A 27,802-nucleotide genomic window follows, 5' to 3' on the forward strand; every position below is an offset into this window, starting at 1 on the left:
CTTTGCTGGGTTGAATTGTTCCTAATTATGTCAGTTATTCACTTCTGTTAATGTTGTACACTCGTGTTCTTGAAGAATATTGGTCTATGATTTTTGTACATTGTCTTTGACTCTATTTGCATAATGGTGGATTTGGTTTCTCTGTGGCCTTTGGATATAGGTCATGTTTCCTTTGAATAGTATCCAGTAAGATGTCCCAGACTTTGTGTGAAAGAACTATTCAGAATGTTCTTTATCAGAAATTTCTGTGGGCGAAAACTGCTTGATATTTTTTAAAAAAATTTTGATTTATTCCATTTGTGTATTGGGGGTGGTCATGCACATGCAGCAGTGAGTATGCGGAGATCAGAAGACAGCTGTAGGAGTTGATTCTTGCTTTCCATGTGGCTTTTCAGGATTGACTCAGGTGGTTAGCCTGTGCTACTGTTGTTCTGTTGGTAGCTTTGATTTAGCTAACAAGTAAGACTTCCAGAATTAAGGAAAATTTACTACTGAATTTAAAATTCCATATTTAATTAATTTATGATGTAATTTCTTTGTGTAAAAAGAAATTAGAAAAATTACCTATAGATCATAGACCTAACAAAATTATTAGATTTTAAGGTATGGTTTAAGTCCAACAGTTCAGAAATCCGTCATGGATGAAGAAAAGGTTGTTTTAAGTATTTCTTTTCCTTTTCTAGTTAAGTGATTTCTCCTGTAGTGCCAAATACGGGGAGAACCTAGATAGGCCCATCTGTCAGTCAATTCTAGCACCTTTTAGACTAATCAGTTACTATAGTATTGTAATTAATGTCTAAGCTTTGGCAAGCCTTTCTTAATAGTTACTAAGTCTGAAATACCAGGTACATTTACAAATGAAGAAATTTCAAATTTCTTTATACTTTTTCTCTTAACTAGATTTATCGAGAAGCCAAAATAGTAAGATGATATAAGTTAGTTAGCTATTTGATCAGAGAGCTATTAAGTGAATGTGAGTTGATTTAAAATTATTTTAGAATATATATTTTACGTGCATAAGTGTTTTGTCTGCATATGTGTATGCACCATGCGTATGCCGAGTGCCTGAAGAGGTCAGAAAAGGCATGAGGCTCCTTGAAAGTGGGATAAATATGGTTGTGAGTCACCGCATGAGTGTTGTGAATTGAACCCAAGTCCTCTGCAAGAGCCACTGCTGCTTAACCATCATGCCATCTCTCCAGTGCCGCAAACGGGCTTTTATGAATTGTTCTGTATGCTTTTATGCTTAAGGTCACTGAACAAGTGATTTGTAAATACAAATCATCCTATTTCTAGAGTTGCATATGAAAAACCAATGATCTCACATGTCTCAAAATCTTACTTTGTATACTTTGTATAATACTTGTATATTAACATAAATAATTAAATCTTTTTTTTTAACTTTTCAGGCACAAAAGTCTCAAGACAAGAAATACTGGGCAACAAGGACAGGCACCATCTTTAGGGCAACAACAGCAAGTACTTGCTAAGCACAAGACCAATGAGAAGCAAGAAAAGAGTGAGAAGCCACAAAAGCGCCCCTTGACTCCCTTTCACCATCGTGTGTCAGTTAGTGATGATATTGGCATGGACACAGATTCAGCCAGCCAAAGACTTGTGATGTCTGCTGCAGATAGTCAAGTGAGGTTTTCAAATATCCGAACTAATGATGTAGCAAAGACTCCTCAGATGCATGGCACTGAACTGGCAAATTCACCTCAGCCTCCCCCTCTTAGTCCTCATCCATGTGATGTGGTTGATGAAGGAGTGACTAAAACACCTTCAACTCCCCAGAGTCAACATTTTTATCAAATGCCAACACCGGATCCCTTGGTTCCTACCAAACCAATGGAAGATAGGATAGACAGTTTGTCCCAGTCTTTCCCACCTCCGTTTCAGGAAGCTGTAGAACCTACCGTGTATGTTGGTACAGCAGTAAGCTTGGAAGAAGAAGAAGCTAATGTAGCCTGGAAGTATTACAAAGTCCCAAAGACAAAAGATGTAGAGTTTTTACCACCTCAACTTCCAAATGATAAATTCAAGGATGATCCAGTTGGACCTTTTGGACAGGAAAGTGTAACATCAGTTACAGAGTATGTATTTTTTGTTTTTAATAGTTACTATTTAAGTTAAGAGTAAAAGGTGATGTAACTTCTTAATGCTGGGACTCTAGGCTTGGTTATAGGGTAGGATTTATAAAAACAGATTCTGGGTATTTGAATAATTTTTTCAATCTCTGAAGGAAACTTTTTATTATTAAAAAAAAAATTAGCCACAAAAATGTGGAGAAAATAATATGTAAAAGCTTCAGTGTCTTATCACCCAACCAAGGGAGCTGCCTATGACAAGATCCATCTATTCTTGTAGGTCGCCTTTCACTGTCCTGAATTTGCCACTTATTTCTACATATGCCTTAAGACATAAACACTTAGTTAATTTGTATAATTGCTTTGTGATCTTCTGTTACTAATAGATCTGCTATTGTATGTCTACTTTTTTTTTAGATGGACATTATCTTGTATGTTTTTCTTAGCAACATAGTAGGTAGCAGTGAATTGGGAAGAATAGGTACACATTTGCTTGTATAACATTTTCTTTAGGAAATACTTGTGAAAGAGGATTTGTCACACCTTGAGATCTGTCTCTTTTTATTGAAAGGTGTTAGAGCCACTTTGCTCTTCAAACAACTGGCCTATAGTTTATACCATCATAAGCCCGTAGACCATGAAAATATTGTTGGTTTTTATTTTTATTAGTCCTTGGAGTAAGACTGTTTCAACTCCATGAAGAATGGCATTATTTTGATGCATATTTGTAAATTTCTAGTAAAATTAAGCAGCATTTGCAATATTCGTTGAACAGTTAGTGTTCTTCATCTGTGAATTACCTGTCTAAATTTTTTTTTTAAATTCTTGTGGGCATGGTGGCTCATGCCAATTTTTTTTTTTTTAAAGATTTATTTATTTATTTCATGTATGTGAGTACACTGTCACTGTCTTCAGACACACCATAGAGGGCATTGGATCCCCATCACAGATGGTTGTGAGCTACCATGTGGTTGCTGGGAATTGAACTCAGGACCGCTGGCTCTTAACCGCTGAGTCATCTCTCCAGCCCTATCTGTCTAAATTTTAAGGTTTCCTTTTCCTTCTTTATTTATTCTTCTCATATTTTTTTGTCCTAGTCTTATACTATTAAATGTAATATAAATATCTCTCTATATCTAGTTTGCCATTTTTGTTCACTTAATATATGGCAAACTTGGCAGAATGTGGCTTTCTTTTGGGTCTTCCTTTCTTTTATATATTGCTTGGAATATAATCTTAGTCTATCCAATAAGGCCTTTTTATTTTAAGTCTGCAAATTTTTCTAATAGTGTAAATCAACCAGCAAAACACCTTTATAAACATTTTTTTATTTATTATGAGTATGGATATTTTGCCTGCATATTTGTGTGTACACTGCATGTGTTTCTGATGATGTCAGAGCCCAGAGGAGGCTGTTGCATCTCCTGGAACTGGAGTTGCAGACAGTTATGAGCTACCATGTGGGTGCTAGGGATTGAACTCCTGTGCTCTGAAAGAGCAGCCAGAGTTTTTAACCATTGGCCATCTATCTCTCCACCCCACTATTAGTCTTAATGTTATAAGATGTATTAGATTTTATTAGTTGCTTAGGATTGTACGTATCCTCCTTTTTCTCTTTATTTTCCCTGTAGTCCAGTGCTTGGTGGTGATTTATTGGTTTTTGTTTGCTGTTTTAGTTTATTTTGCTTTATGTGCATGGAACATTTCAGCCTACAACACATGCATGCCTAGTCCTCTTAGAAGTCTTTGGAACCTAAGGTGGTGAACTTCTCTCTATGTGGGTACACAGTTCCTCTGTAACACTGGGAAGAAGGAGCAGCACCTAGAGCTAGCTTCACACTCAGGAGAGAATGCTTCATTTCTTCCTTGTGGTCTCTGGTGCTCTACACAGTTAGAGAAACTTGTCTAGTAACGAACTGTAGAAGCAATACCTGGAAGTGTAGTTTTTTTTTAGAAGTTAAATACAAAGGAATGTGTTTCCTTATGCCTTTTTCATATCAATATGTCATCATCCTTTGTCTCTAGCTCCTCACCGCTGCCCTTCTCTGTGCCACCCGTCTCTGGCTGGTTCCCTTTCTCTGCATAGTAGCCTCTCATTGTTTTTGTTTTTCAAATCATATTTCAAATCATATTTTAAAAAGAGTATATTTCATTACTCTTTTTAAAACTTTCCTCCTTTAAGATCTCTTTCTTACCTCATGATCTTTTTAGTTTTATGAGCTGCACGTGCACATACATGCACACATGCACGCGTGCACACACATGCACACACACACAGTAGTTGTAATATATATACATATACACAAGTATATACATATATGTGTATATTCATTTGTGTGTGTGTGTGTGTGTGTGTGTTCCATATTGAAGAAAATAGCCCACCCTTTTTCTGAGTCTGGCTTATTTTGCTTAACATAATGATTTCTAGTTCTGTTTTTCTGCAAATGTCATGATTTAGTTTTCTTTAATGGGTGCATAAAATTTCATTATGTTTTTCCATACTTTATTCATTGATGGATGTGTAAGCTGCCATCAATGGCTTTTGTTTGGTCATGATTCTGTTATAAACACACTTGGGTGAGTATCTTGCTGGATCGTATATGGTCGCTATACTTTTAGTTTTTTTTGAGGAACCTTTATGAGATTTCCATCATGCTTATACTAAAAGTGAGTATGTGTTTGTTTTCCCAAATCCTCGCCAGCATTTGCTGTCCATCCCCACTGCCTTTGATAGCCATTCTGACTAGGGTGACTTAGGATCTTGAATTTGCATTCCTATATTGTTAAGCAACATTCACCCTATCCTCTGTTTGTTTTCTGATTTAGTTACAATATCTTCTTCTTTTTAAAAAAAAGGAAAAAAAAGTCCAGCCTCATGCTCCATGGTTGTTCAGATTACATTACAGAAGCAGAGAACCATTTACTTTTTATCACTTAGTGTTGCTTGGGAATTGTTAGAAATTTTCTGATTATTCTGTCCAAATTACGGTCTGTCTTCATTCAGCCAATCACTGCCTCTCTTATATAGTGTTTTTTAAAATTTGTTGGTAACATTTTTATATCTGAAATTATGTATTTGTTAATGGATTCTTTTCCTTGTTAAAACATAAGCTCTACAAGGGCAAGTGCTCTTGTTTTACTACGTCTCTTAACACAAGAACATACAGGGTATAACAGGCAGACTTACACCTAGAGTAAGCCTATGCACATTGTTGGGATCCCACAGGTGACAGTATGGCTAAACACTTTACTATTCTACAACTAGTTTTCCTTTCCGGGTTGGATTTTCTTACTTATTGTAGAAATATAGTGATACGAATATTTTCATATTAGAAAACTTCAGGAATGAGTATTTATGGGCACATTATATTCATAAGATTTAAGAATTCTGGCCATAGCTCTAAACACATTTAATCTCAGAATCTTTTAAAAAATTACTTGACATTTTTCTCATTGAATACAAAAGAGAAGAAACATAAAGTAGAAAAACAACATCCCCAGTAGACTGGTGCTGGGTCGTGGTTCTGTGAGTTCAGACAGAACAGATTGCTATTTCTGCCTAGTTCTGGCCTCACATGCCCTGCAGTCATAGAAAAGGGAAAAACAAGCAAACAAATAAAAGGTGTGCTGTTGGTTTTATTTAAGTGAATTTAATTTTTTATTTTATAGAATTCTATGTCTTTTTTTTGTTGTTGTTGTTATACCAGATAGGAAACTATATTCTGTCAGAATTTCTCTTTAGTTCTAAACCTTGTTGTAGCATGATGATAGATGTCACATAAAGTTATATAATAGGTTTTGTTTCTTTGTTAACTCAGAAGCATTTATGAAATATAATAATTTTGCACTTGGTAAGGTAGAAGTAAGAGCAAGAGATTGGTATTTGTTGCCTGTGGTTCTCTCCCTTTGTCTGGAATCACTGGAAACACAGGGTTTCTCAGGTGACACTGGCCAGTATCCACTTTTAATTGTCAGAACTCAAGGTGTGCTTCTGACATCTGGTAGGAGGAGATTAGAGATGCTGCTAAGTGGCTTTTAAGTGTACATGGTAGTATCTTAAAACAAAAAAAAATTACGCAGCACAAAGTGCTATGTTATCTTAATGTATCTTAAAAGATCCTTTATTATAAAAATATTATTAGTGCAAATAGAAAGTCACATACCCAAATTACATCAGGCTGTACAACTTAATGAACTTAATGCCGTTAAAATTAACATAAAATATGTTTGATAATGTGGCTTTTAAAGAAATTTGACCCTTAAAACTGTTATCAAATTAAATGGGCCAAATGTATGTAATAATTAGGTTCTTTAGAATTTGGCTGGGCAGTGCTGGTACATGCCTTTAATCCCAGCACTCTGGAGGCAGAGGCAGGTGGATCACTCAACAATCTCTGAATATGAGGCCAGCCTGGTCTGCAGAGTGAGTTCCAGGACGGCCGAGGCTTCACAAAGAAATCTTGTCTTGGAAAAACAAAACAAAGTAAACAAAAATTGTTGGGGGAGGTACTATTTTAGTCCCTCCAAACCACCTGTGATATATCTGGCTTGGTCATTGATGTTACTGTTAAACCCAGGTCTTTTTAGAAGGATTTGATAATTCTGTCCCTGGTATTAATACTCTTAGTTGATAATTTGAAAGTTCAGAAGAACGTTTATTTCATTATAGGAAATAATGATGGTGGCCTCACTGAAACAAGTTTATGATTCACTGTCATGTTCTTTTGATTGCATCTCAACAACCTAAGTTTTTTGGATGGGTTGTTAACACAGTGTCTCTTCTATGCAGTTCTGACTGTCCTGGAACTTATCAGGTTGGTCTTGAACTCATAGAGATCTATCTGCTTGCTTCTGCCTCCGGGAGTGCTGGGATTAAATGAAGTCTTGCACTACTACTCCTGGCCTCTTTACAAAATCTCTTTTTATGTAAATAAATAAATCTCTTTTTATGTAAATAAATAAATAAGAATTTTTATGTTCCTACATAAATAGAATAGTAAATACTATTCTAGTAAATAGAATAGTAGTTCCTACATAAAAATTCTTAATTTATTTATTTATTTACTTATTTATTGCTTTTTGAGGCAGGGTTTCTCTGTGTAACTGGTGTTCTGGAACTCACTCTGTAGACCAGGCGGGCCTTAAATTCAGAGATCCACCTGCCTCTGCCTCCCAAATCCTGGGATTAAAGGTGTGCTGTGCTCCTTTACCACCTTGCAGTTTTGACATGTTTTTAAGCAGCCAAAGACTGCAAATTATTTGTCTTTACTAGGGAATTAGGAACAAGAAGAATGGAAATAAATATGGTCATTATAGATGAAGTTGTTTTTCAAAATAGAAGTGCCTTGAAACAACTGTTAAATTTAAAATGTAAGATCTTGGTGAATAATTAAAGTCTGGCTAAATAATGACATCCTTATAAAGAAAGGGGAAGTGATAGAGGTGAGTCTCTAGACACATTATAAACTTTAGATCTTAGGTATATGGCATGTACATGCATACATGATTTTTACACATTGTGTTTTTTGGTGATTAATTAGATGATACAAATAGTACCTGTTTTCCTGGAGAGGGATCAGCATACTCTTGATCTGTCCTTCTGTCCTTTATGACTTTAGCTATTTGTATATAAGACATGGATACTGTAGAAATATGTCTTTAGAAATATGAAATGACAGCAGTTTGTACATGTGTTAATAAACCAGTGAGGCATAGATGGTATAGGGAAGAAATACATCTGAAGAATTATTTTCTTTATGAGTGTTGCCTTTTCAAGGATAATTACCAATTTGAGAAGCTTAAGTTTCTGTTTCCATTTGGTGTAAAGAAATATTGGTGCTTCAGTGTGGCACTGTGCCCCCATAGGTGGGCGGAAACAAGAGGACTGTAGATGAGCTCAGTTGGAAGGGTACTTGCTTGGTAGCATGCTTGAGGCCAGGTCAGTCCTCAGCACTGCATTAAAAAAAATCAAGTGTGGTGGTGTACATGTGTAATCTTAACACTCAGGAAGTATAAGCCAGAAGATAAGGATTTCTTTGTGTCCTTGAATATATAGAGAATTGAGGCCAATCTGGGGTCTGAAATGGAATGGGTAAGTGAGAGAAGCATTGCTCTTTATGGTCTACAGTTTTCCTTTGGTTGAATTGGATATCAGATTTCCCTGGGACTGGACTTGGAGATGATTGTGAGCTTTCTTGTGGGTGCTGGGGATGAAACCCATACACTGTGGAAGAGCAGCCTTAAGCTGCAGTGCTCTTAACAGCTGAGTCATTACTTGTACCTTTTAAAAGTTTTGGCTGCTTAACTAGTACAGAGTATTGCAGTTACTTATTTCTCAGTAAAACTGCATTCTTAAACTTTCATGCACAGTACTTTGTGAAAACTTTTTCATGAGCTATGCTGAATTATGATTCCTTTTCTAATCTGTTGGAATTTACTAATAGGGAGAGTTAGGGATATATAGCAGTATAGCATATCCCATATTATCCGTGGTGAATATCTTTATCTTCTTCCTGGTTATTTTCAATTTGTTAGTTATGATTGAAACTGTTTTAGAATAGAGGCCAATGGCTTTTTAAATTGTTTAGGCTATTTAGTTTAGTTTTGATTTTTTTTTTTTTTTTTTTTTTGAGACAAGGAAAGTTTTGGTACCTTTGAATGTGCCTGCCTCTTGCCTTTCTTTGTCTTTTTTCCTGAGTGCTAGTGTTACATGTATGTTCTACCACCTCTGGCATAGGGATTTAAAAGTTAGAGTTAAAGATAGCCTTTGTGCAGTGCATATCTTTAATTCCAGTAATTGGTAAGCAGAGGCAGGCGAATCTCTCTGAGTTTGAACACAGCCTGGTCTGCATTGCAAGTTCCAGAACAGCCAGGGCTACATTGAGAGACCCTGGCTCAAACTAACAAACCAAAAATTTTAAAGATAGAAGAATTCATGCCAAGAAACATGGTTGTTTGGATATTTAAAAAAAAAAAGGATTTAGCATGTTTTAATGGAATTTGTTATGATTTGATTAAGCATTTGTTTGATGCTTAACAACAATCTGCTATTTTTATTTAGATGGTGTTTCTAAACCCTGAGCAAAGAGAACTTGCTTGAGCCTAGCTCTTCACATTTTCTTCTGTAGTTAGGATACATTAGAATTTTAAAATTATAGTCATCAGAAGAACTCCTGTGTTATATTGAATCCACCAGATATTTATTGTATGTATTTAGTTATAAAATGCATTATTTGATCTCTGAAAATAGTTTTGATTGTTTCATAGAAAGAATCTTGTGATGAAATAAACTTGTTTTCATTTCACTGTACTCAAACCTTTTAAGAATTCTGTTTGCTATTTATTTTAATGCAATAAAATTATACTTTTGACAGCTCAAGGATTGTTTGTGAATATGGAGATGGTACTAGGGATAGTACCATTTAAAGAAAAGTGGGAAGATTTTGAGATAATCAGTTCTTCTGTTTTTAACATTTCCTTCTTTAGCCTATCTCCAATAATTGTTAATACATATTGTCAAACCTTGTTTGGAAGAATTCTTTTGAATAAAGACAAAAGTTTTATGTGAGTGCATATCAAGAGAGTGTACTGTTAACTTAGTGAGAGGAAGGAATGTAATTAATGAAAACTAGACAGGCAATTTATTCCTAGTTTGGGCTTCTCAATGCTTCCTGTCATTATTGTATCTGATCTTCCAGTTTGTATTTAGTTTTGTATCTAATTGAAATTATTTTTGTAGTTAGTAATTTGGCTCTGTGAAAATTCCTTTTAGGAAAGGAGAGGTATTATTTATGATCAGAAAATCTTCTGTGTACTATATATTTGGATAGAAACATAATTTGTTCAAATCTGGCACTTTAGAAATTTTACTTTTACGAAGATTTTAATATAGACTGTATGTTATTTTATATCAACTTTATTGTGACTTGATATTTATGACTACATTTAAAATTTTTGCATATGCCAATGTCTCCAAGATTATTTCAATAAAATAAGAAAATATTGTCTTTAGGCAGTGCACTTGGTTTACTCGTCTTTCCTTTAATGGATCTCTGTGCGGTGTGTTCACTCCTTTTAATAACGTTACTGCACACCAACCAGTTTAATACTGATGTATTTAAACAGTGTGGCAGTCTTTTTGCTTCTGCCAAAGGATAGCTTGATAAGAAAGAGAAGATTTGTTAACTTTCACGGATCTGTAGTGTTATTCAGTCTAGGTGCAGGGAATTTCTTTTACTATCAGGGTAGGTATTAGAAGATGAATAGTTTAGCGCTTTAATTTTAATCTGTATCTTTGCCTCTAAGTAACCTTGGTGCAAACTATTTGTTGCTACATAATTCATATCATTAAAGACCACCCTCTATATCCATCATAGAAGGTTATTTTTACTAAAACAGGGCATAACAAGCAGTTTTTAGCAAATTTATTCAAGGTTGAATATAATGAGGTAGAGTTAAATGTTCATCTGTTTATAGAAAGAACTATCTTAATGAGTAATTAATATATCTCCATTGACAGTTGTGCCACAAGTTGTGTTTTTATGAAATTGTAGACTTGGAATGTTAGATTTGGGGATTTGTCTAGTAGTCTTTAGAATAGTAGTAATTGCTTGAACATCTGATAAAACATTCAAGAAACACTGGCTTTTATTTTGACAGACTCTATTTCACTCTGTAGGGAACTAAGTGGAGGCAGTGCTAGGTATTAATAATAGATTGAGGTTTTATGTCATTCATACATCTTACAGTCTGGGCAATAACTTACTGCTCCAAACTGTACATAATTTTTAAGTGTTCAGAGGAGATGGTTAGTGGTATCAGTCCTTTATTTTCCTTGGGTGTTTGTTGGGGTCCATGTATTTGAGATAAGACCTTATTCTGTAGCTCAGACCTGAGTGCTGGGATTGCCTGTGTGATCATGGCATCTCAGTGCTTTCTAATGTAAAAGAATGGTTTATGTCACAGTGCAAGATAAAATGCTAATTAAGCTTATTTTTGTGCTTTGTTTATATCTCATTTATTATCAAATATCAGTAACTATTTACCTTGCATTTTAGCATTCCTTCAGTATTAGAGATGATTTAATGAACCAAGACAAGATCTCAGACTTTGTGGGGATTTTATTCTAATGAGAATGAGAATTTGAAGGAGTAATGTAGTATATAATAATGTTTGACGATAACTGCCCCAAGAGCGTTTGGCTAAAGTGCAGGTTAAGACAGTTTTAAATAGGTAGTCATAAGGTGCAGAAAAGGTGACGTTTAAAGAAGCACTGGAGGAAGTAAAGGAAGTGGGCAGACAAACATTGCAAGCAAAGGAACAGTCAATGTGGTATGTGTCCTTGTGAGGAACTTAAATTAAGGAAGCCCCTGGAAACAGAGGATGTGGAGTAGAAGCAGAGGAAGTTGGAGAGGAAAAGAAGAGTGAGATCGAGGGAGATTTGGCGTGGGTACTACAGACTGTAGGGTTGTATTCAAGTAGTTTTTGCAGGATGTTGGAAGTGTTTTGACTAGAAGCCTGGCTGCCTTGTTCTCACAAGTTGACAACTTGAGGTTTGTAAACCCTAGAGAAAAGAAATTTTGAAGTTTTAAAAGGACTTTATTAACAGGAAGTTAGTGATTTTATATTCACCTTCTGGTCTGGAATACAGTGAACATTGTAGTTCCGTATGGCTTCTGAGGCTTCACAGGGTTTGCCCAGGGTCCTCTTGTGGCTCTGCCCCTCTTTTAGCCTTAAAGTCCTAGATTTCTTTGATATTAGCTTCCTCTTGTTTATCATTTGAATTTCTCTGCTGTCCTTTCTCTGGTTTTGTGTGCCTTTGTTGTTTTATTAATAAGAGTACAAGTGAGAGCATACTTTTTTTAAATCACTGTTTCCAACCAGGAGACTGGTAATATACAAATTGATCTTCTAGTGCAGCAGGAAGAAAACTGTGTTACTTTTTGGCCTGGTGCTTTTATTTTGTTTTGTTGACCTCATTATTAATAGTAATAATGTTATTTTTATAAAGTAGAAACAAGGCCTTAAAACTTCAAGCTTAAAATGTATCTATTCTTTGAGATAAGAAAAGGATAAATATTTTCCTTGTACAAATGAGAGTATCTTGTCTATGAAACTCCAACTTTGATAGTTACTTCAACTTGTATAGTTGAAGATTTTTCTCAGTACCAGGCCTTGGACAGGTCACTGTGCTTGAGAACTTGAGAACAGGGCTCATGACTAAAAGGCAGCTTGTTCTGATGGAAAGACAGTATGCGGAAACTTGGCTTTTAGTTTCATCTTTCTGTTGTTACAATTGAGGTTATAATAAATCATATGACCTCAGTTTCATTTGTAAAATTGGAAATTATAGGATAAATACTATGAGTAATTCTAAAAACAACACTTAAAAGTTCTTTTAGAATTTTCAAATGCTTGTTTGGAAAACAAATACTAATTTCCTAACTGTGTTTTCTATGCAGGTTAATGGTGCAGTGTAAGAAGCCTTTAAAAGTTTCTGATGAAATAGTCCAGCAATATCAAATTAAAAATCAGTATCTTTCAGCAATAGCATCTGATACAGAACAAGAACCTAAAATTGATCCTTATGCGTTTGTTGAAGGAGATGAGGAATTCATTTTTACTGATAAAAAAGATAGACAAAATAGCGAGAGAGAAGCTGGGAAGAAACACAAGGTGAGTAGGAGACATCTTATTCTGTCAGTGTGGACACTGCATTGTACCTGCACATTTGATGTCACACTCGGGCACTGCTTACTTTTTTTTGTTTGGTTTTTTTTGTTTTGTTTTGTTTTGTTTTGTTTTTTTTGGTGGTATTGATTATTGAACCTAGGTCCTTGGGATGCTGGCTGGGCAAGCACTCTATACACTGAGGTATATGCCCAGCACCACTCATTTATTCTCTCTTTTCTTTTTTTTAAAGATGTGTTTATTTTATTTTATATTTTATTTTATTTTATCTTATTTTTTGATTTTTGGATTTGGTTTTTTTGAGATAGGGTTTCTTTGTGTAGCCCTGGCTGTCCTGGAACTCACTCTGTAGACCACAGGCTGGCCTCGAACTCTGAAATCCGCCTGCCTCTGCCTCCCAGAGTGCTGGGATTACAGGCGTGTGCCACCACCATCTGGCTTAGATGTATTTAAGAGGGCTTCAAATCCCGTTATAGATGGTTGTGAGCCAACATGTGGTTGCTGAGACTTGAACTCAGGACCTCTGGAAGAGCCATTAGTGCTTTTAACCTCTGGTCTACCCAGCTCACCCATTTATTCTTTTAGAATAGAAAGATTGATCATACTTATGTAGATATGTTTATTTAACCATGGGTAAATCAGGTTTGTGATATACTTTGACTTAGTTTCTGATGATGGAAAGATTATTGTTGTATTTTCATATTGGATGAAGAGTATATTAACTTTTGTACTAAAAATACACTTTTACTGCTAGGTTTATAAAATGTGGGATATTTTTTAGTATGTGATTTAGCAAGATTACATCCTAAAAAGCAAAAATATAAAGTATGGATAATAAAAATATCATCTGGGGCTAGTGAGATGGCTGAGTGAATAAAAACACCTACTGCCTAGTCTGAGAATCTCAAGTTTGATCCCGAGATCCCACATGATGGAAAGAGACATATTCTTTAAGTTGTTCTTTGAGCTCCACACTCATGGTGTGGCATAGACACAAACACACACACACACACACACACACACACACACACACACACACACTGTAATTAATACTATGCATATGATTAAAGTTTTAACGTTAGGCATTCAAGGATCTATTGGATCTATTAGGCAATAAATAACTTAAGAATTTGGCAGTAAATATAAAATATAAGCATTGGAAACTAAATGTATTAAGTGATCTAGAGTTTACTGCAGAGCAGTTCATTTCACAGAGTTGTACCTAGCTTTATGATATGCCAGTTACTTAGTCTTATCTGTTTGTAAATATGAAACCAGTAGTATCTGGGAAGGGTATATCCACAATTCAAACCCAACAGACTCCAGAAATCTGTACTATGCCAGTTCACAATATCAGCCGTGATTCCTGTGGTAGATGCCTTAGCATCCCTGTGAATTAAATGATTGATCTAGAAGATGAACATACTAATTGTTTACTTTAAGAATTAGTGATAGTCCTGGGCAGTGGTGGCGCAGGCCTTTAATCCCAGAACTTGGGAGGTGGGAGGCAGAGGTAGGCAGATTTCTGAGATTGAAGCCAGCCTGGTCTACAGAGTGAGTTCCAGGACAGCCAGGGCTGCACAGAGAAACTGTCTTCCTGTAAAACCAAAAACAAACAAAAACAAACAAACAAAAGGAATTAGTGATAGCTAAATGTAATGGTATACACATTTAGTGTCCTAGCACTCCAGGCTGAGGTACAAGGATCTCTCTCAATCTGAGACTAGCCTGGTCTACATGGTAAGGTCCTGGCCAGGCAGAGATCCTGTCTTAAACAAAAACCCCAAGCCAACAAACTAAATAATAGAAAGAGTAACAAGCCAAGTATAGGATGTGTGCTTTCTAGTAGTGTATGGGAGACTGAGGCAGGAAAATGGCAAATGTAAGGGCAAGCCTGTTCTACATTAAACCTTGTTTCAAATGCAACTTCCTGACTCCAAAGCAACACAAGAATTGTGGTAATGCATTTAGTACATTTATAAGAATATATATATGTTTGACACATAGCTATTCAAGAACTGATAGGTTTTTATTGTTGGTGAAATATATAACACAGTCTAATCTATAACACTGTTTCAGGTGGAAGATGGGACATCTGCTGTCACAGTGTTATCACACGAAGAAGATGCTATGTCTTTATTTAGCCCCTCTAAGCAAGGTAAAACTTCTTTCTAATCATGACGTTTGCATTCATTCCAGTGATGATTTGAGTATGTGATTGAGGGAAATTACCTATTCCTTAAAATCAAAACACTATGAAGTTAATGAAAATACTCATCTGGGGCTGGTGAGATGGCTCTATGGGTAAAGACACTTACTACCTAGCCTGATGTAACACTCTTTTTAAATAATCCTTTTTGCACAATATATTTCATGGGATGGTTAGATTTATTGTTTAGCTTGTATTTGAAGAAGCAAGTTCAGATGATAGCATTTTTATTAGAAATTGGGATGTATGACTTTTTGGTCTTTTGACTAAGATCAAGTATTACTGAACATAGTGGTGCATGCCTTTAATCCCAGTACTCTGGAGACTGAGGCAGGCAGATTTCTGAGTTCGAGGTCAGCCTGATCTACAGAGTGAGTTCCTGGACAGCCAGTACTACATAGAGAAACCCCGCCTTGAAAAAACAAACAAACAAAGAACCAGATCAATTGTAAATTGTTGGAATGTTGTCTTTTGTTGTTCTTGTTTTTTACTGCTAGAAATAGGTCTGTGTAGTGAGATAAGATCATTGCCTAAAGGTTCTTCTGATCTGAAAACTCTATATTTAGGTTTTGTTTTGGGAGGGTGGGGTGTGTAGATTATCTTTTATTTTCAGGCAGTTTCTTTTCATGTAGTCCAAGCTGATCTCATTCCTGAGCTGAAGCATGTGAGTATCACTGGGATTACAGGTGTGTGTCACCATTTCTGGCTTGAAGAAGCTCAGTTTTTAAATTAAACTTATAAATCTTTTAAAACTTTTTGATTCTTCTCATGGCTTGAATGTATACAAAACCATTTCCTTTTTTCTTCTACTTTTTTTTTTTTTTAGCTTTGTTTTTAATTTTTTGGTGATGTGATTTCATATAGCCTTTGCTGACTTCTAACACTCATGTGTTACATTGCATTGAATTTCTTGTTCTAGTGCATCTACTTCCTAAGTACTGGGATTGCATCATGTGCGGCCATACCCAACCAAGGGTTCTTTTTCTGATGCTATTAGTTCAGCTTTTTGTTTGTTTGTTTGAAACAGGGTTTTTTTGTGTAACCCTGGCTGGCCTTGAACTCAAGAGATCTGTCTCCTGGGATTAAAGGTGTGTTCCTCCACTGCTTGGCAGTTGAGCATATTTATATGCTCCAGACAATAGAACTATAGTAGCCAAGAGCCCTTTGAAAAGTATCTGACCTGTGTGAATAATTTTTAAAATTGATATATAAACATGATATATCGTGTGTGGGTGTGTGGGTGTATAAACACACATATATACATATTTATGATGTATAGCTTGTTGCTTTCTGTGGACATTTTAGAATGTTAAGTCAAACTATTTAATATGCATCATTTCATATAACTACTTTTTTGTAATTAAAAACTCGAAGATCAGTTTTCTTTGTAATTACCAGACATTAAGCATACTATAAACACTAGTGTGTACAATATACATTAAGCTTTTGAATAGGCACAGCTTATCTTTTGGTATGTGTTTTCTTTTTTTTAAATTTATTGATATATTTATTTACATTTCAAATGATTTACCCTTTTGTGGACCCCCACTCCCCAAAAGTCCCATCAGTTTGGTATGTGTTTTTTAAGGCAACATTTTGTTTTAATATTTTTTTTTTAAAGATTTTTTTATTATTATATGTAAGTACACGGTAGCTGTCTTCAGACACACCAGAAGAGGGCATCAGATCTCATACAGATGATTGTGAGCCACCATGTGGTTGCTGGGATTTGAACTCAGGACCTTTGGAAGAACAGTCAGTGCTCTTAACCACTGAGCCATCTCTCCAGCCCCTTGTTTTAATATTTTGAGAATAAAGAAATGATAAAGAAAAATTCTATGTAAAGAATGAGTAGGTAGTCTTTCATAAAGCAGCGTAGTGGCTGTAAGTATTGGCGGGTAACATCTTATATTCTTTGATGAAGGGGGGTCTTTATCAAATTTCTCATGGCATGTTGCACAGAGATAGGGTAAAAAAAAAAAAATATTCCTGGACTTGTTATTGAAGCTCAAAAGAACTTCAGTAGCTGGTGAGGTACTGAATAAAAAGACCAAGGCGCTGATCCAGGCTTCCTGGTACATAGCTGTAGTGAAAGGACTCAGGAGCTGATAAAGGAGTTGGTGAGTTTGAGATTAGTTGTGTACATGGTATCTTCCCCTCTCCTCAATAAAGTTTTTTTTAGCCATGTGATGGCACACACCTTTATTTAATCTTGCACAGCACTTGGGAGGCAGAGGCAGGTTCTTGAGTTCAGAGCCAGCTTGGTCTACAGAGTTAGTCCCAGATAGCTGGGGCCACACAGAGAATCCCTGCTCCTCCCTCCCCCCATTGGTTTATTGGGTTGTCTGATTTCAAAATATACTCTACAGCTAATAGTAGTATAGCACTGGCATTAAGGAAAAAAGACAAAGGCATAGGCCAATGGAACAGAGTGGAGGGTCTAGAAGTAAGTCCATGCATTTATGGCCAGGATGTCTGTGCTCTTAACAAAATAGACAATGTAATTATTGTGTGTAGTATATAGTATGTTTTACTACATGTATCCCATATGCATTTGCCAAATCAGGGTATTTTGTATGTAGTTTATTAGCAGCCTTAAGCCTCTTTTGAGCCTCCTCTTACCTAGGTTTTTTTTTTTTTTTTTTTTTTTTTAGTGTATGATTATAGGTCAAAATAGTTGATTCTGAAGTACAATCACTCTGTGCTATAAGCAATAGAACCCATTCCTTCTATCCAATTCTATTTTGGTATCTATTTTGTATTCTCTATTTTCTCTCTTTATTCTTCCCAATCACTAAGAATCATACACCCAAAAAATAATAATGGAAAAAGCATGATATCAAGCCTCTAGATAAATAATACTACTCAATTATTATCTGTAAATATTGTGTTTTTTAGTAGATACTTAACATGTACTCATCATAAAGAATTAGCTTGATATTCCATGATTGTATCATCTTTATTCAGAGGCTTACATGTAACCTTATTTGCTTAAATAAATCCATCTGTTTCGAAATGAAAAAGGCCTGGATAGATGGCTTGGCCTTTAAGTTGTTTGCTGGACAAACATAACAGTTAGATTTGAGATCATCAGTAGCCACATAAATGCCAGGCAAGTGTGATAGAGCCTTCCTGAAATTCCAGCATGAGAGAAGAGGAGATTGGGAATTTCCACAGAAAGCTGGATATCTAGACTCATTGAATCAGTGAGCTCTAGGTTCAGAGGACAGACCATACTTAAATGTGTAAGTTAGGAAGCAACCGCATGTCAACCTCTGGCTTACACATTATGTATATAATGTGTGAATCTGCACATAATGCACACGAAATGAAAAAGTATGTGTTTTTAAGTGTACCATTCTAATAGCATTTACGTTTTTATGGCATCTACAGAGCTTAGCTATAGTATAGATTATGTAACTTTTGGAGCTTCCTAGGGAAAGTACTATTGTTTATTCACAACTTTATTTCTGAGAAAAGAACTTGAGATTTTAAATAAGAGACTAGGAATAATCGTGTTCCATAGTTGTCGTTATGAACATTGGCTTTCTGTCTTGTTTTGATAAGTAGAATTCTACTTGGCAAATGGTTGAGTTTTCAGTTATTTTTTCTGATCTTCATATGTAGATGCTCCACGCCCTACCAATCATGCCCGTCCTCCATCAACCAGTTTGATTTATGACTCAGATCTGGCTGTGTCTTATACTGACCTTGATAACCTCTTCAACTCTGATGAAGATGAATTAACAGTGAGTATCCTGTTAATGATTAGGATTAAATTTCATTGATTTTATAACAGTTCAAGTTTTCGATGTGATTTATGACTTTAGTACTATGTTTTAGTTCCGAAGAGTAGGAAATATTTTATAATAAAACACAATTGATTTTACTCTCTCGTTAAAGTCACCTTAACATGGTTTCTCGTTAACCTTGATGGGGGTATGTTTGAAAGATAGATGATCAAGTTTCATTGAGTTCTACCATGTAATTTTTTTCTTTCAGTCTTTTGAATGATATTTCTCTTCTTTGATCCTGTAGTTTGAGAGGTGACTCTGGAATTGAATTAGAGAATGTTTAAGTAATTAACATTACAACTTTACACCCTACCAATTTAATAAAAAATGCTAGTTCTGAAATTGTTTGACATTACTTCTGTTACTACGAGACATAGACTTGAAAACAAAGTACTACTTTATCTTTCACACCTGTTGAAGATAAAAGTAAAAACTTGAGATTTCCTAGAATGTCAGTTGTCTAGCAGTTAATGAAGCGAGTGCTACAGTATCGTGAAAGGTATTCTTTTTCCATCTACTTAAAAGTAGTTTAAGACCTGACTGGCATATTTGGTGTTTGTTGTCATACATACATACATGTATATATATATATATTCATATTCACACATATATATCATGAGGATATCTGTCACACATGTTTGAACATATAAATCTATTACAGATATTGGTAATGTTAGATATAACTCTATGTGAACACTTAACTCTTTAGCCTCCAGTGTAGTGTGTACTAGGGCATGTTTCACTTGGAAAAGAACTTTGAATATGGTCCATAAAGACAGATCTTGTCTCTGCTAACATGCAGACAGCAGCTGTGGCATTTTGGAGGTAAAAAGTTTGTCATGTATATATGACTTACTTACAAAGTGTTCAGTGTAAGATGTAGAACAACAGTCCTCCTAAAGACATTGGTAAGTGTTGAATGTGGTTGCATATGCCTTTAATCCTCGTTCTTGGGATAGGAGGCCGGAGGGTTGGGAGTTCAAACTCAGCTTTGTCTACATAAAAATGAGAAGCCTACTTAGGTTATATGAGGCCCTATGTATCTCAAAAAACAAATCTAACCCACAAAAAATGATGTTGGTGGTGAGAGTTGATAAAACTTGGTTTGTTAGGATGTCTCCCTGAACTTATGCTCAGTATTAGATCTCTAAAAATATTTTTATAAGAATAACTTTGGGCTGGAGAGATGGCTCAGAGGTTAAGAGCACAGACTGCTGAGTTCAATTCCCAGCAATGACCTGGTGATTCACAACCATCTGTAATGGGAACTGATGCCCTCTGTTGGTGGGCTCAGTATACTGATATAAATGTACAGTGTACTCATATAGATGAAATAACTCTTTAAAAAAAAGAATAACTTTATTAAACCAAGGGGAAAATTAAAGAATTAAGAGGAGTTATTAATTATATAGGAAATCATGCTATCTTTTAAATTAAGGAGCAGATCCTTTGAGATCTGTTGCAAAAAAAGAATTCCAGTGTTAATTTTACATTTTTTGCCTTTTATTTTGTTTTACGTTGTTGTTTATTTTCTTGAGGATGCTTTTTTCTCTGTTAATTGTGAGACTTACCAAATAAATATATTCCAGTGATGAGTCTACCTGTAAACTATCTAGTATGATACTTGGCTCTGTCATAGATTCAGAAAACCATTTTTGATGACTAGTATTTATCCTTTAACTTACATATATAAGCGATTAATACTGTGTGAATACTTTGGCTTTCAGATTAATAATGTTTCCCTCCCCCCCCCCCCCCCCCCCATAGCCTGGATCTAAAAAATCAGCAAGTGGATCAGATGATAAAGCCAGCTCCAAAGAATCAAAGACAGGAAATTTGGATCCATTATCTTGCATAAGTAAGCATCCTAGATCTGAGCTCTAGCTTGGTTTAAAAAACTTATTCCCAACAAAACTCCCTTCGCTTTAAACACAGACTCACCTCTTTTAGTTTTTGTTAACATGCATGTTGTATTACACACAGGCACTGCAGACCTTCATAAAATGTACCCCACGCCACCTTCACTGGAACAGCACATTATGGGCTTCTCTCCAATGAATATGAATAACAAAGAATATGGTAGTGTGGACACAGCACCTGGAGGAACTGTCCTGGAAGGAAATAGCTCTAGTGTAGGAACACAGTTCAGAATCGAGGTTGAGGAAGGATTCTGTAGTCCTAAACCTTCTGAAATTAAAGTAAGTATTTTTCTAGAAAAATCATTTCCTCCCTGGTGTTTTCTTATAGGTCTAATTGCTGTGTTCAAGAATCTTTTCACAGTTGATTTTGGTTTTGTGGCTAATAAATAGGAGGAGGGAATTGTGGGAACACTATGTAAAATGCATTCAAGAATAGAAACAAAATATTTATACTTTTGTCCATTTAAAGAACAGGCTAAAGAAGACAGTCACTTTGATTCTGTTTCTTTTTGTCCCTGGAATATAAGGCACTGAAAGTCCACATTCTTTATATTGTAGGATTTTTCTTATGTCTATAAGCCCGAAAATTGTCAAGTTCTAGTAGGATGTTCCATGTTTGCACCTTTAAAAACTCTACCAAGCCATTGTCTGCCTCCTATCAAATTGCCAGAAGAGTGTGTTTACCGGCAGAGCTGGACTGTTGGAAAATTGGACTTGCTTCCTTCAGGCCCTTCATTGCCATTCATCAAAGAGGGGTATGATTGATGATGTTATTATAATACTGAATGCTGTGAGTGGTGTGTGTGTGCGTGTATGTTAGAAGCGGGTGGCAGTGGAGAATATTCATGCCTATGAGCCTCATGTATTGACCTGAAACTTGGGGTTTTGTCTAAGTGGACTGGCCAGCAACCTCCCGGAATATGCCTGTCTTTGCCTTCCAAGTACTGGAGTATAGCTTGTTTAGTTAGTCATGCCCAGCTTTGTCCTGGGATCTGGGGATTTGAACTCGACATCTTCAGCTTGCATACCAAGCACTTTTACTCACTGAGCCATCTCTGCAGCTCAGATTTTGTTTGTCTTGAAGTACCTGGTATGCTGGAAATAGAACACTGGTTTTGGAAATCCTAATTAAATAAAATGGTTCTTGTTTATCATAATGATAGTAGAGATGGATTAACTATTTGAAACCATGGACCATTTTTGATTTTTTTTTTTTTTTAGAGGTACCTTTTCTTTTAGTCTGTGATTCCGAATTGTTCTCATTTATATACTGCCATTTTACAGTTACTTCACATTGAAACAGATGACGTTTTCTATTTTATTATTAGTAGCATTTTTAAAATGACTATTGCCAGCTGGGCAGTGGTGGTGCGTGGCTTTATTCCCAGCACTCAGGAGGCAGAGGCAGGCAGATGATTAAATTTTAAAAGTCTTGTCTACAGAGTGAGTTCTAGGACAGTCAGGGTGTGCTATACAGAGAAACCCTGTCTTAAAAAACAAAACAAAACACCCACTATTGCCACTTCTTAACACATAAGTATCCCCAAAGTCAGAATATATTTTTTTACCATCAGTAGAAATTAGAGTCAATGAAATATGGATATTTGTAGCATTAGAAATTTATCGATAATAAATATGATTGTCTAGATGTAGATAATAAATTTATGATTTTTTAAGTCTTAAGATTTTCTGTGTATATTCTTGCATGACTTCATGTATACCATATGTGTATAGGTGCCTCCAGAAACCAGAGGACCTGAATCAGGCACTGTGGAACTGGCGTTAGTAGGCAGTTGTGAGCTTCCTGATATGGGTCCTGGGAACCAAGCCTCTGAACTTATGTTCCCCCAAAATACAGCAGATATTTTAAACACCAAGCCATTGTTCTAGTCACTACTTCATTTTATAATCTTGAATCAAGTTGATTATTATATTTTGATTCTAGTTAGCTCATAAGAATCTCCAGTCTTATTTATCCCTCTAATCTTGTGATGATTACCAAATGGAAATTTTCAGTGTTGCTTAGAAACATATGGAGGATGCTCTTTTGTAATCCATGTATTAATGTATTCTTTTATGCATTTGGTCCTCTTTTTACCCTACTGACAACAGTGATGGCAGTAATTTGGATCAAGACTATGGCCCTGCCTACACACCACAAACCCATACTTCTTTTGGGATGCCTCCGAGCAGCGCACCTCCTAGTAATGGCGGTGCAGGAATTCTTCCTTCCCCATCCACCCCCAGGTTTCCTACTCCAAGGACTCCAAGGACTCCAAGGACTCCTCGTGGGGCTGGTGGGCCTGCTAGTGCTCAGGGGTCAGTCAAGTATGAGAATTCAGACTTGTATTCACCAGCTTCCACCCCGTCTACGTGCAGACCCCTCAATTCTGTTGAACCTGCAACTGTTCCTTCCATCCCTGAAGCGCACAGTCTTTATGTAAACCTCATCCTTTCAGAATCAGTAATGAATTTGTTTAAAGACTGTAATTTTGATAGTTGCTGTATTTGTGTCTGCAACATGAATATCAAGGGTGCCGATGTTGGAGTTTACATTCCAGACCCAACGCAGGAAGCACAGTATCGGTGTACCTGTGGCTTCAGTGCTGTCATGAACCGAAAATTTGGAAATAATTCAGGATTATTTCTTGAAGATGAACTTGACATCATAGGACGAAACACAGACTGTGGCAAAGAAGCAGAAAAACGTTTTGAAGCTCTCAGGGCTTCCTCTGTGGAAAATGTTAATGGAGGCCTAAAGGAATCTGAAAAGGTGCCTGATGAATTAATATTACTGCTACAGGATCAATGCACTAATTTATTTTCACCCTTTGGAGCTGCAGACCAAGATCCTTTTCCCAAAGTTGGTATAAGTAGCAATTGGGTACGTGTTGAGGAGCGGGACTGTTGTAGTGACTGCTGTCTTGCATTAGAGCATGGGCGTCAGTTCATGGATAATATGTCAGGAGGAAAAGTTGATGAAGCACTTGTCAGAAGCTCATGCTTACACCCGTGGGCCAAGCAAAATGGTAAGTCTGAAAGGAATAGTTCTTCAGGAATTTGACTTTGGCTTTTTTTTTTCCCTTGGGGTGGGGGTGAATTATCAGACGCATGTAGGCCAGATAGGGATGCTGAAGTTTGGACTTAATTCTCAGTTAAAGTCAGCTACATGCTGGATGTGGTAGCTCATGTCTTTAATCTCCGCAGAGGCGAGCAGATCTCTGTGAGTTGTAAGTCAGCTTTGTCTACATATGGAGTTTCAGGATAGCCAAGACTGTATGAGACCCTGTCTCAGAAAAACAAACAAACAAACAAACAAAAAAACCTGTTAACCTAAAGTGAGACTTATTAGTTGTTTTGATGAGTTTCAGCAATAAAAATGTTATTGTACACCTTTAATTATATACTTTCATAGAAATGTAAAAGGCATGTTGCCTATTAGTAGGCAGAAAATTAGTGATCATTTGTTGCAGCCATCTGTTTTGTCTTTTGACGTACCTGCACTCCACTATCAGCTGTGCCTGGGCTGTCTCATTAAATTCTTACAGAGCACCTTGTTTATGCTCAGTACTGTTTCATGCTCACTGTTGAACAGTCTCAGCAGTCTTCGGGTTTGAATTTTTATTTGACTGACTTGTTTTTCCTTGTACGTGTGGGTGCATGATTGCATGTGTGTATGGAGTTCAGATACATATAAGGATAGCCTTCTGTGTTATTCCTCAGAAGCCATCACCCTTGTGAGCCCCATCCCCTGTGGATCAGGATTTTCATTCTCGGGGAACTTACTGGCTAGGTTAGATCCCTTGTCCTTTTGAGCCTATGATTTAGTGGAGGAGACAGTTAAATAACAACAACAGAAAATACATACTTGGATTACAAGTACATAGAAGAGAAAGCAGGGCAAAAAGCATGTTTGCCTGGGAGGAACCTTATGTGCTGTTTTAGAAATATGGTTTGAGATGTTAGGGGGAAGGAACATTTTTAGAAAGGCCTACTTGAGGTGGGAAAAGTGAGCAGAGTAGTTAACTGGGGGAAGAATGTTAGTAGACAGTGTAGTTCTAAGTCCTTGCGGACATAGTTCCCTTGGTAAGTTTTAGAAACGTAGGTAGTGTTAAGTATGTTGAGTGATGCTCAGACTGATTGATACACAGTGAAGTGTAAGAGGTGTCCCAAACACTTAATTTAATTTGTGTGTGAGCACTTATATGTTTGGGTGCACATGTGTGCTTTGGAAGATGTGTAGCGGTCAGAGGACACTTTGAGGGGGTTGGTTCTTTCTTCATATCATGTGGGTTCAAGGACTGAAGTCAGGCTGCCAGGCTTGGCAGCAGGTCCTTTTCACCCTGGGTCTGTGTGTGGGTTTTTAGGCCATGCCTTTAGCATTTATTGGAAATGCCTTGGGAATGATTCTTAATCAGAAAGTAACACTGCTCTCTGTCTGTTTAGTTTAAAAAAAAAAATCACTGGCTATTCCATTAAAAACTATCCTGGGATGGGAAGTGAGTAAAGATGAGTGTAGAAGAAGTAACTTTCAGTAGAAAATAGTCAAGTCGGTAAAGATGGCAGCTTGGAAAAGACTGTAAGCTATAGAAATAGTAGTAGTAGGTTCTAGATTAGATGGAGATGTAGACCTATAGAGTGCACTGACCCACTTAAGAAAAGATGAAGCGTTAAGCACAGTTTGTGTGAATGCTGGTACTGCAGAGAAAGGAAATAGGGCAGGCACAAGCTTGGAGGTTAACAGAAGACTGGGGGCTCTGGAAGTGAAACCTCTTTTTTTATGTGGGTTATCAGTATTAAATACTATGGAAAGCCAGGTGTGGTGCACATCTGTAATACCAGCACTGGGAAAGTGTAGGAAAGCATCAGAAATTCAGATGATTTTTGGCTACATAGTAAGTTCAAGGCCACCCTGGAATATATGAGGACCTTTCTTTTCAAAGGCTGGAGCTGGATGGGAAGTTTTTTTGGGGGGGGGGAAGAGGGTCACGAGGGAATCTGAGAAGGAGCAATGAAGTGATTACTCATGTATGAGAATATTTGAAGGAGAGTGATTATATGTATAAATAATGGCTTCATAAAGGTACAGTGTGACAAGACCACTGGATGTGACCCCATGAAGATAATTAGAGACCTAGATAATCAATTTTGGTCAAGAGCGAGTTTGAGGAAATGAGAAACAAACTTGAAATTTGAAAGACTTGGTATAAATGTTAGGGTTATGTTAACCTTATTTATGTTAGGGTTAACATATAATAATTTTATATTTATATATATATGTATGCACACACATACACATTCCATATGTACACACATTTGTACATGGAAAGTGATTCTATCTAAATCAAAAAAATTATAAATTGACAATAATTTCATAATTAAGTATGGTATTTTGCTGTATGTATATATGATAGCTTATCTATCATTTTTTGTAGTGACACAGTCTTTTAGCAATTTTAAAATATACACTAAAGTAATATTAACTGTGCTCATCATGTTACTATGTAGACCTCTAGTACATAATCTTCCTTCCTAACTGGAAACTGACTACCTCTCTTCAGTGGGAAGAATTACCATGGAACAAAAGGTACCTTTGTAGGAGCAAAGTCATTAAATAAGTGAGGGATAATAGAATACATTCCAAGTATAGGTGTATATAGACCTTTATATAGGAACATATCCATCGCAGTAAGAAGGAAAGATGGTATTTCTTTGGATAAGAAGACTGAAAGAAATTCTTAAGAGGTTTCTTTTATAGTCATAGGTGAGAGCAGTAGGAGACACTGACAGGGTCATTTGGTGCTGATGTCTTAATTCACACATTAGCAGATTCACACAGTACCACTTTGTTAGAAATGCACATTTGCAGATTCTCCCATGGTCTTCTAATGCAAACTCTGGAGATAGGAATCAGTTTTGTCACCCATTACTAATGATGTCTTTGAGAAAGTAATATATTGTCGGGCAGTGGTGGCGTACGCCTTTAATCCCAGCACTTGGGAGGCAGAGGCAGGCGGATTTCTGAGTTCCAGGCCAGCCTGGTCTACAGAGTGAGTTCCAGGACAGCTGGAGCTACACAAACTGTGTGTGTGTGTGTGTGTGTGTGAGATGTGTTGAACCCAGGTGTAAAAGTATCTTTTATTCCCCTGATGTAGTCTCTGAAGCTTCTTGCCTGTCTACTAACCTAGGCCAAGTCCTAGAGGTGTCTAGTCTCTATACAATCTTATTTAGACCTAAAATGTTTTCATTTGCACATAAAACTCAGGGTGCTGGTTATTTCTTGAAATTTACACATGTATGAAAAGGAGCAGGGGATAGAACAAGAGACATTTAATAGACTGTGAGGAAGTGCAATACTTTTTGGGCATGATGGTGCATATTTTTAATCCCAGCACTCAGGAGGCAGAGACAGGTGGATCTCTGAGTTTCAACAAGAACAGTTTTTTGGCAATGAGATCATAACTCATAATTATTTTCATTATGATATTAAAAGTAATTTGTGAAATAAAGCAAGAGGACCACACATGGGCTCATTATTATTTATGACAATATCATGATTCACCTAATTCATTATACTACAGGGAAGAACCAGTTAAAATAAAGCCAGATCAGTGAGGGCCTGGCACATAGCACCTCCAGCGCTACTCACTCACAGCAGCAAATAGCTTCAGGGTGCTCTTTACTGTTAGTTTATTGGGGTTACCTCTTTGCCAGATAAACATTATGTTTTACTTGGTGCACATTTGCACTCTAAGGAAAGTGTAACATTGTTGAGTCTATAGTATATATCTCTACAGAATCAGGCCCTATGCACTAGGGCCTGTGCATTGGGCCGTCTGCCTTGGATACCTTCTCCCTTAGATTTAACCTGGGTTCTTTCTTGTCTCCTTTAACTCTTGTTAGATGTTATGTTCTGTGTATTTCTTTCTTATGCTTGCGGTGGAATTTGTTGATTGATCTCTTATCCCTTAAGTATACCCCATGCAAGTTCTGTGTAAGGTTATCTATATTTCTAATATGGAGAATAGTTGAATATGAGTATTTATTCAGATTAATTTAAAAGTATTATGAAGTAGGTTGAGAATGTAGCTTTGGGGCAGAGCA

The 27,802-nt window shown here is 36.4% G+C and overlaps 1 protein-coding gene across 3 annotated transcripts in view; it reads left to right on the forward strand.

The window, feature by feature from the left end:
• The window catches only part of Med13 (mediator complex subunit 13), an 88,978-nt gene that overhangs the window by 36,062 nt on the left and 25,114 nt on the right, over positions 1–27,802 (forward strand). For all 3 annotated transcript variants that reach the window (XM_052197389.1, XM_052197390.1, XM_052197391.1), the window contains exons 9-16: positions 1,410–2,093; positions 12,548–12,761; positions 14,856–14,934; positions 18,613–18,734; positions 20,547–20,637; positions 20,763–20,977; positions 21,257–21,453; positions 22,811–23,727. In XM_052197389.1, coding sequence (XP_052053349.1) covers positions 1,410–2,093; positions 12,548–12,761; positions 14,856–14,934; positions 18,613–18,734; positions 20,547–20,637; positions 20,763–20,977; positions 21,257–21,453; positions 22,811–23,727 — 2,519 coding nt within the window. The remainder of the gene's footprint in view (positions 1–1,409; positions 2,094–12,547; positions 12,762–14,855; positions 14,935–18,612; positions 18,735–20,546; positions 20,638–20,762; positions 20,978–21,256; positions 21,454–22,810; positions 23,728–27,802) is intronic.

Source organism: Apodemus sylvaticus, chromosome 10 (genome assembly GCF_947179515.1).
Source record: "Apodemus sylvaticus chromosome 10, mApoSyl1.1, whole genome shotgun sequence".
NCBI classification, from domain to species: Eukaryota; Metazoa; Chordata; class Mammalia; order Rodentia; family Muridae; genus Apodemus; species Apodemus sylvaticus.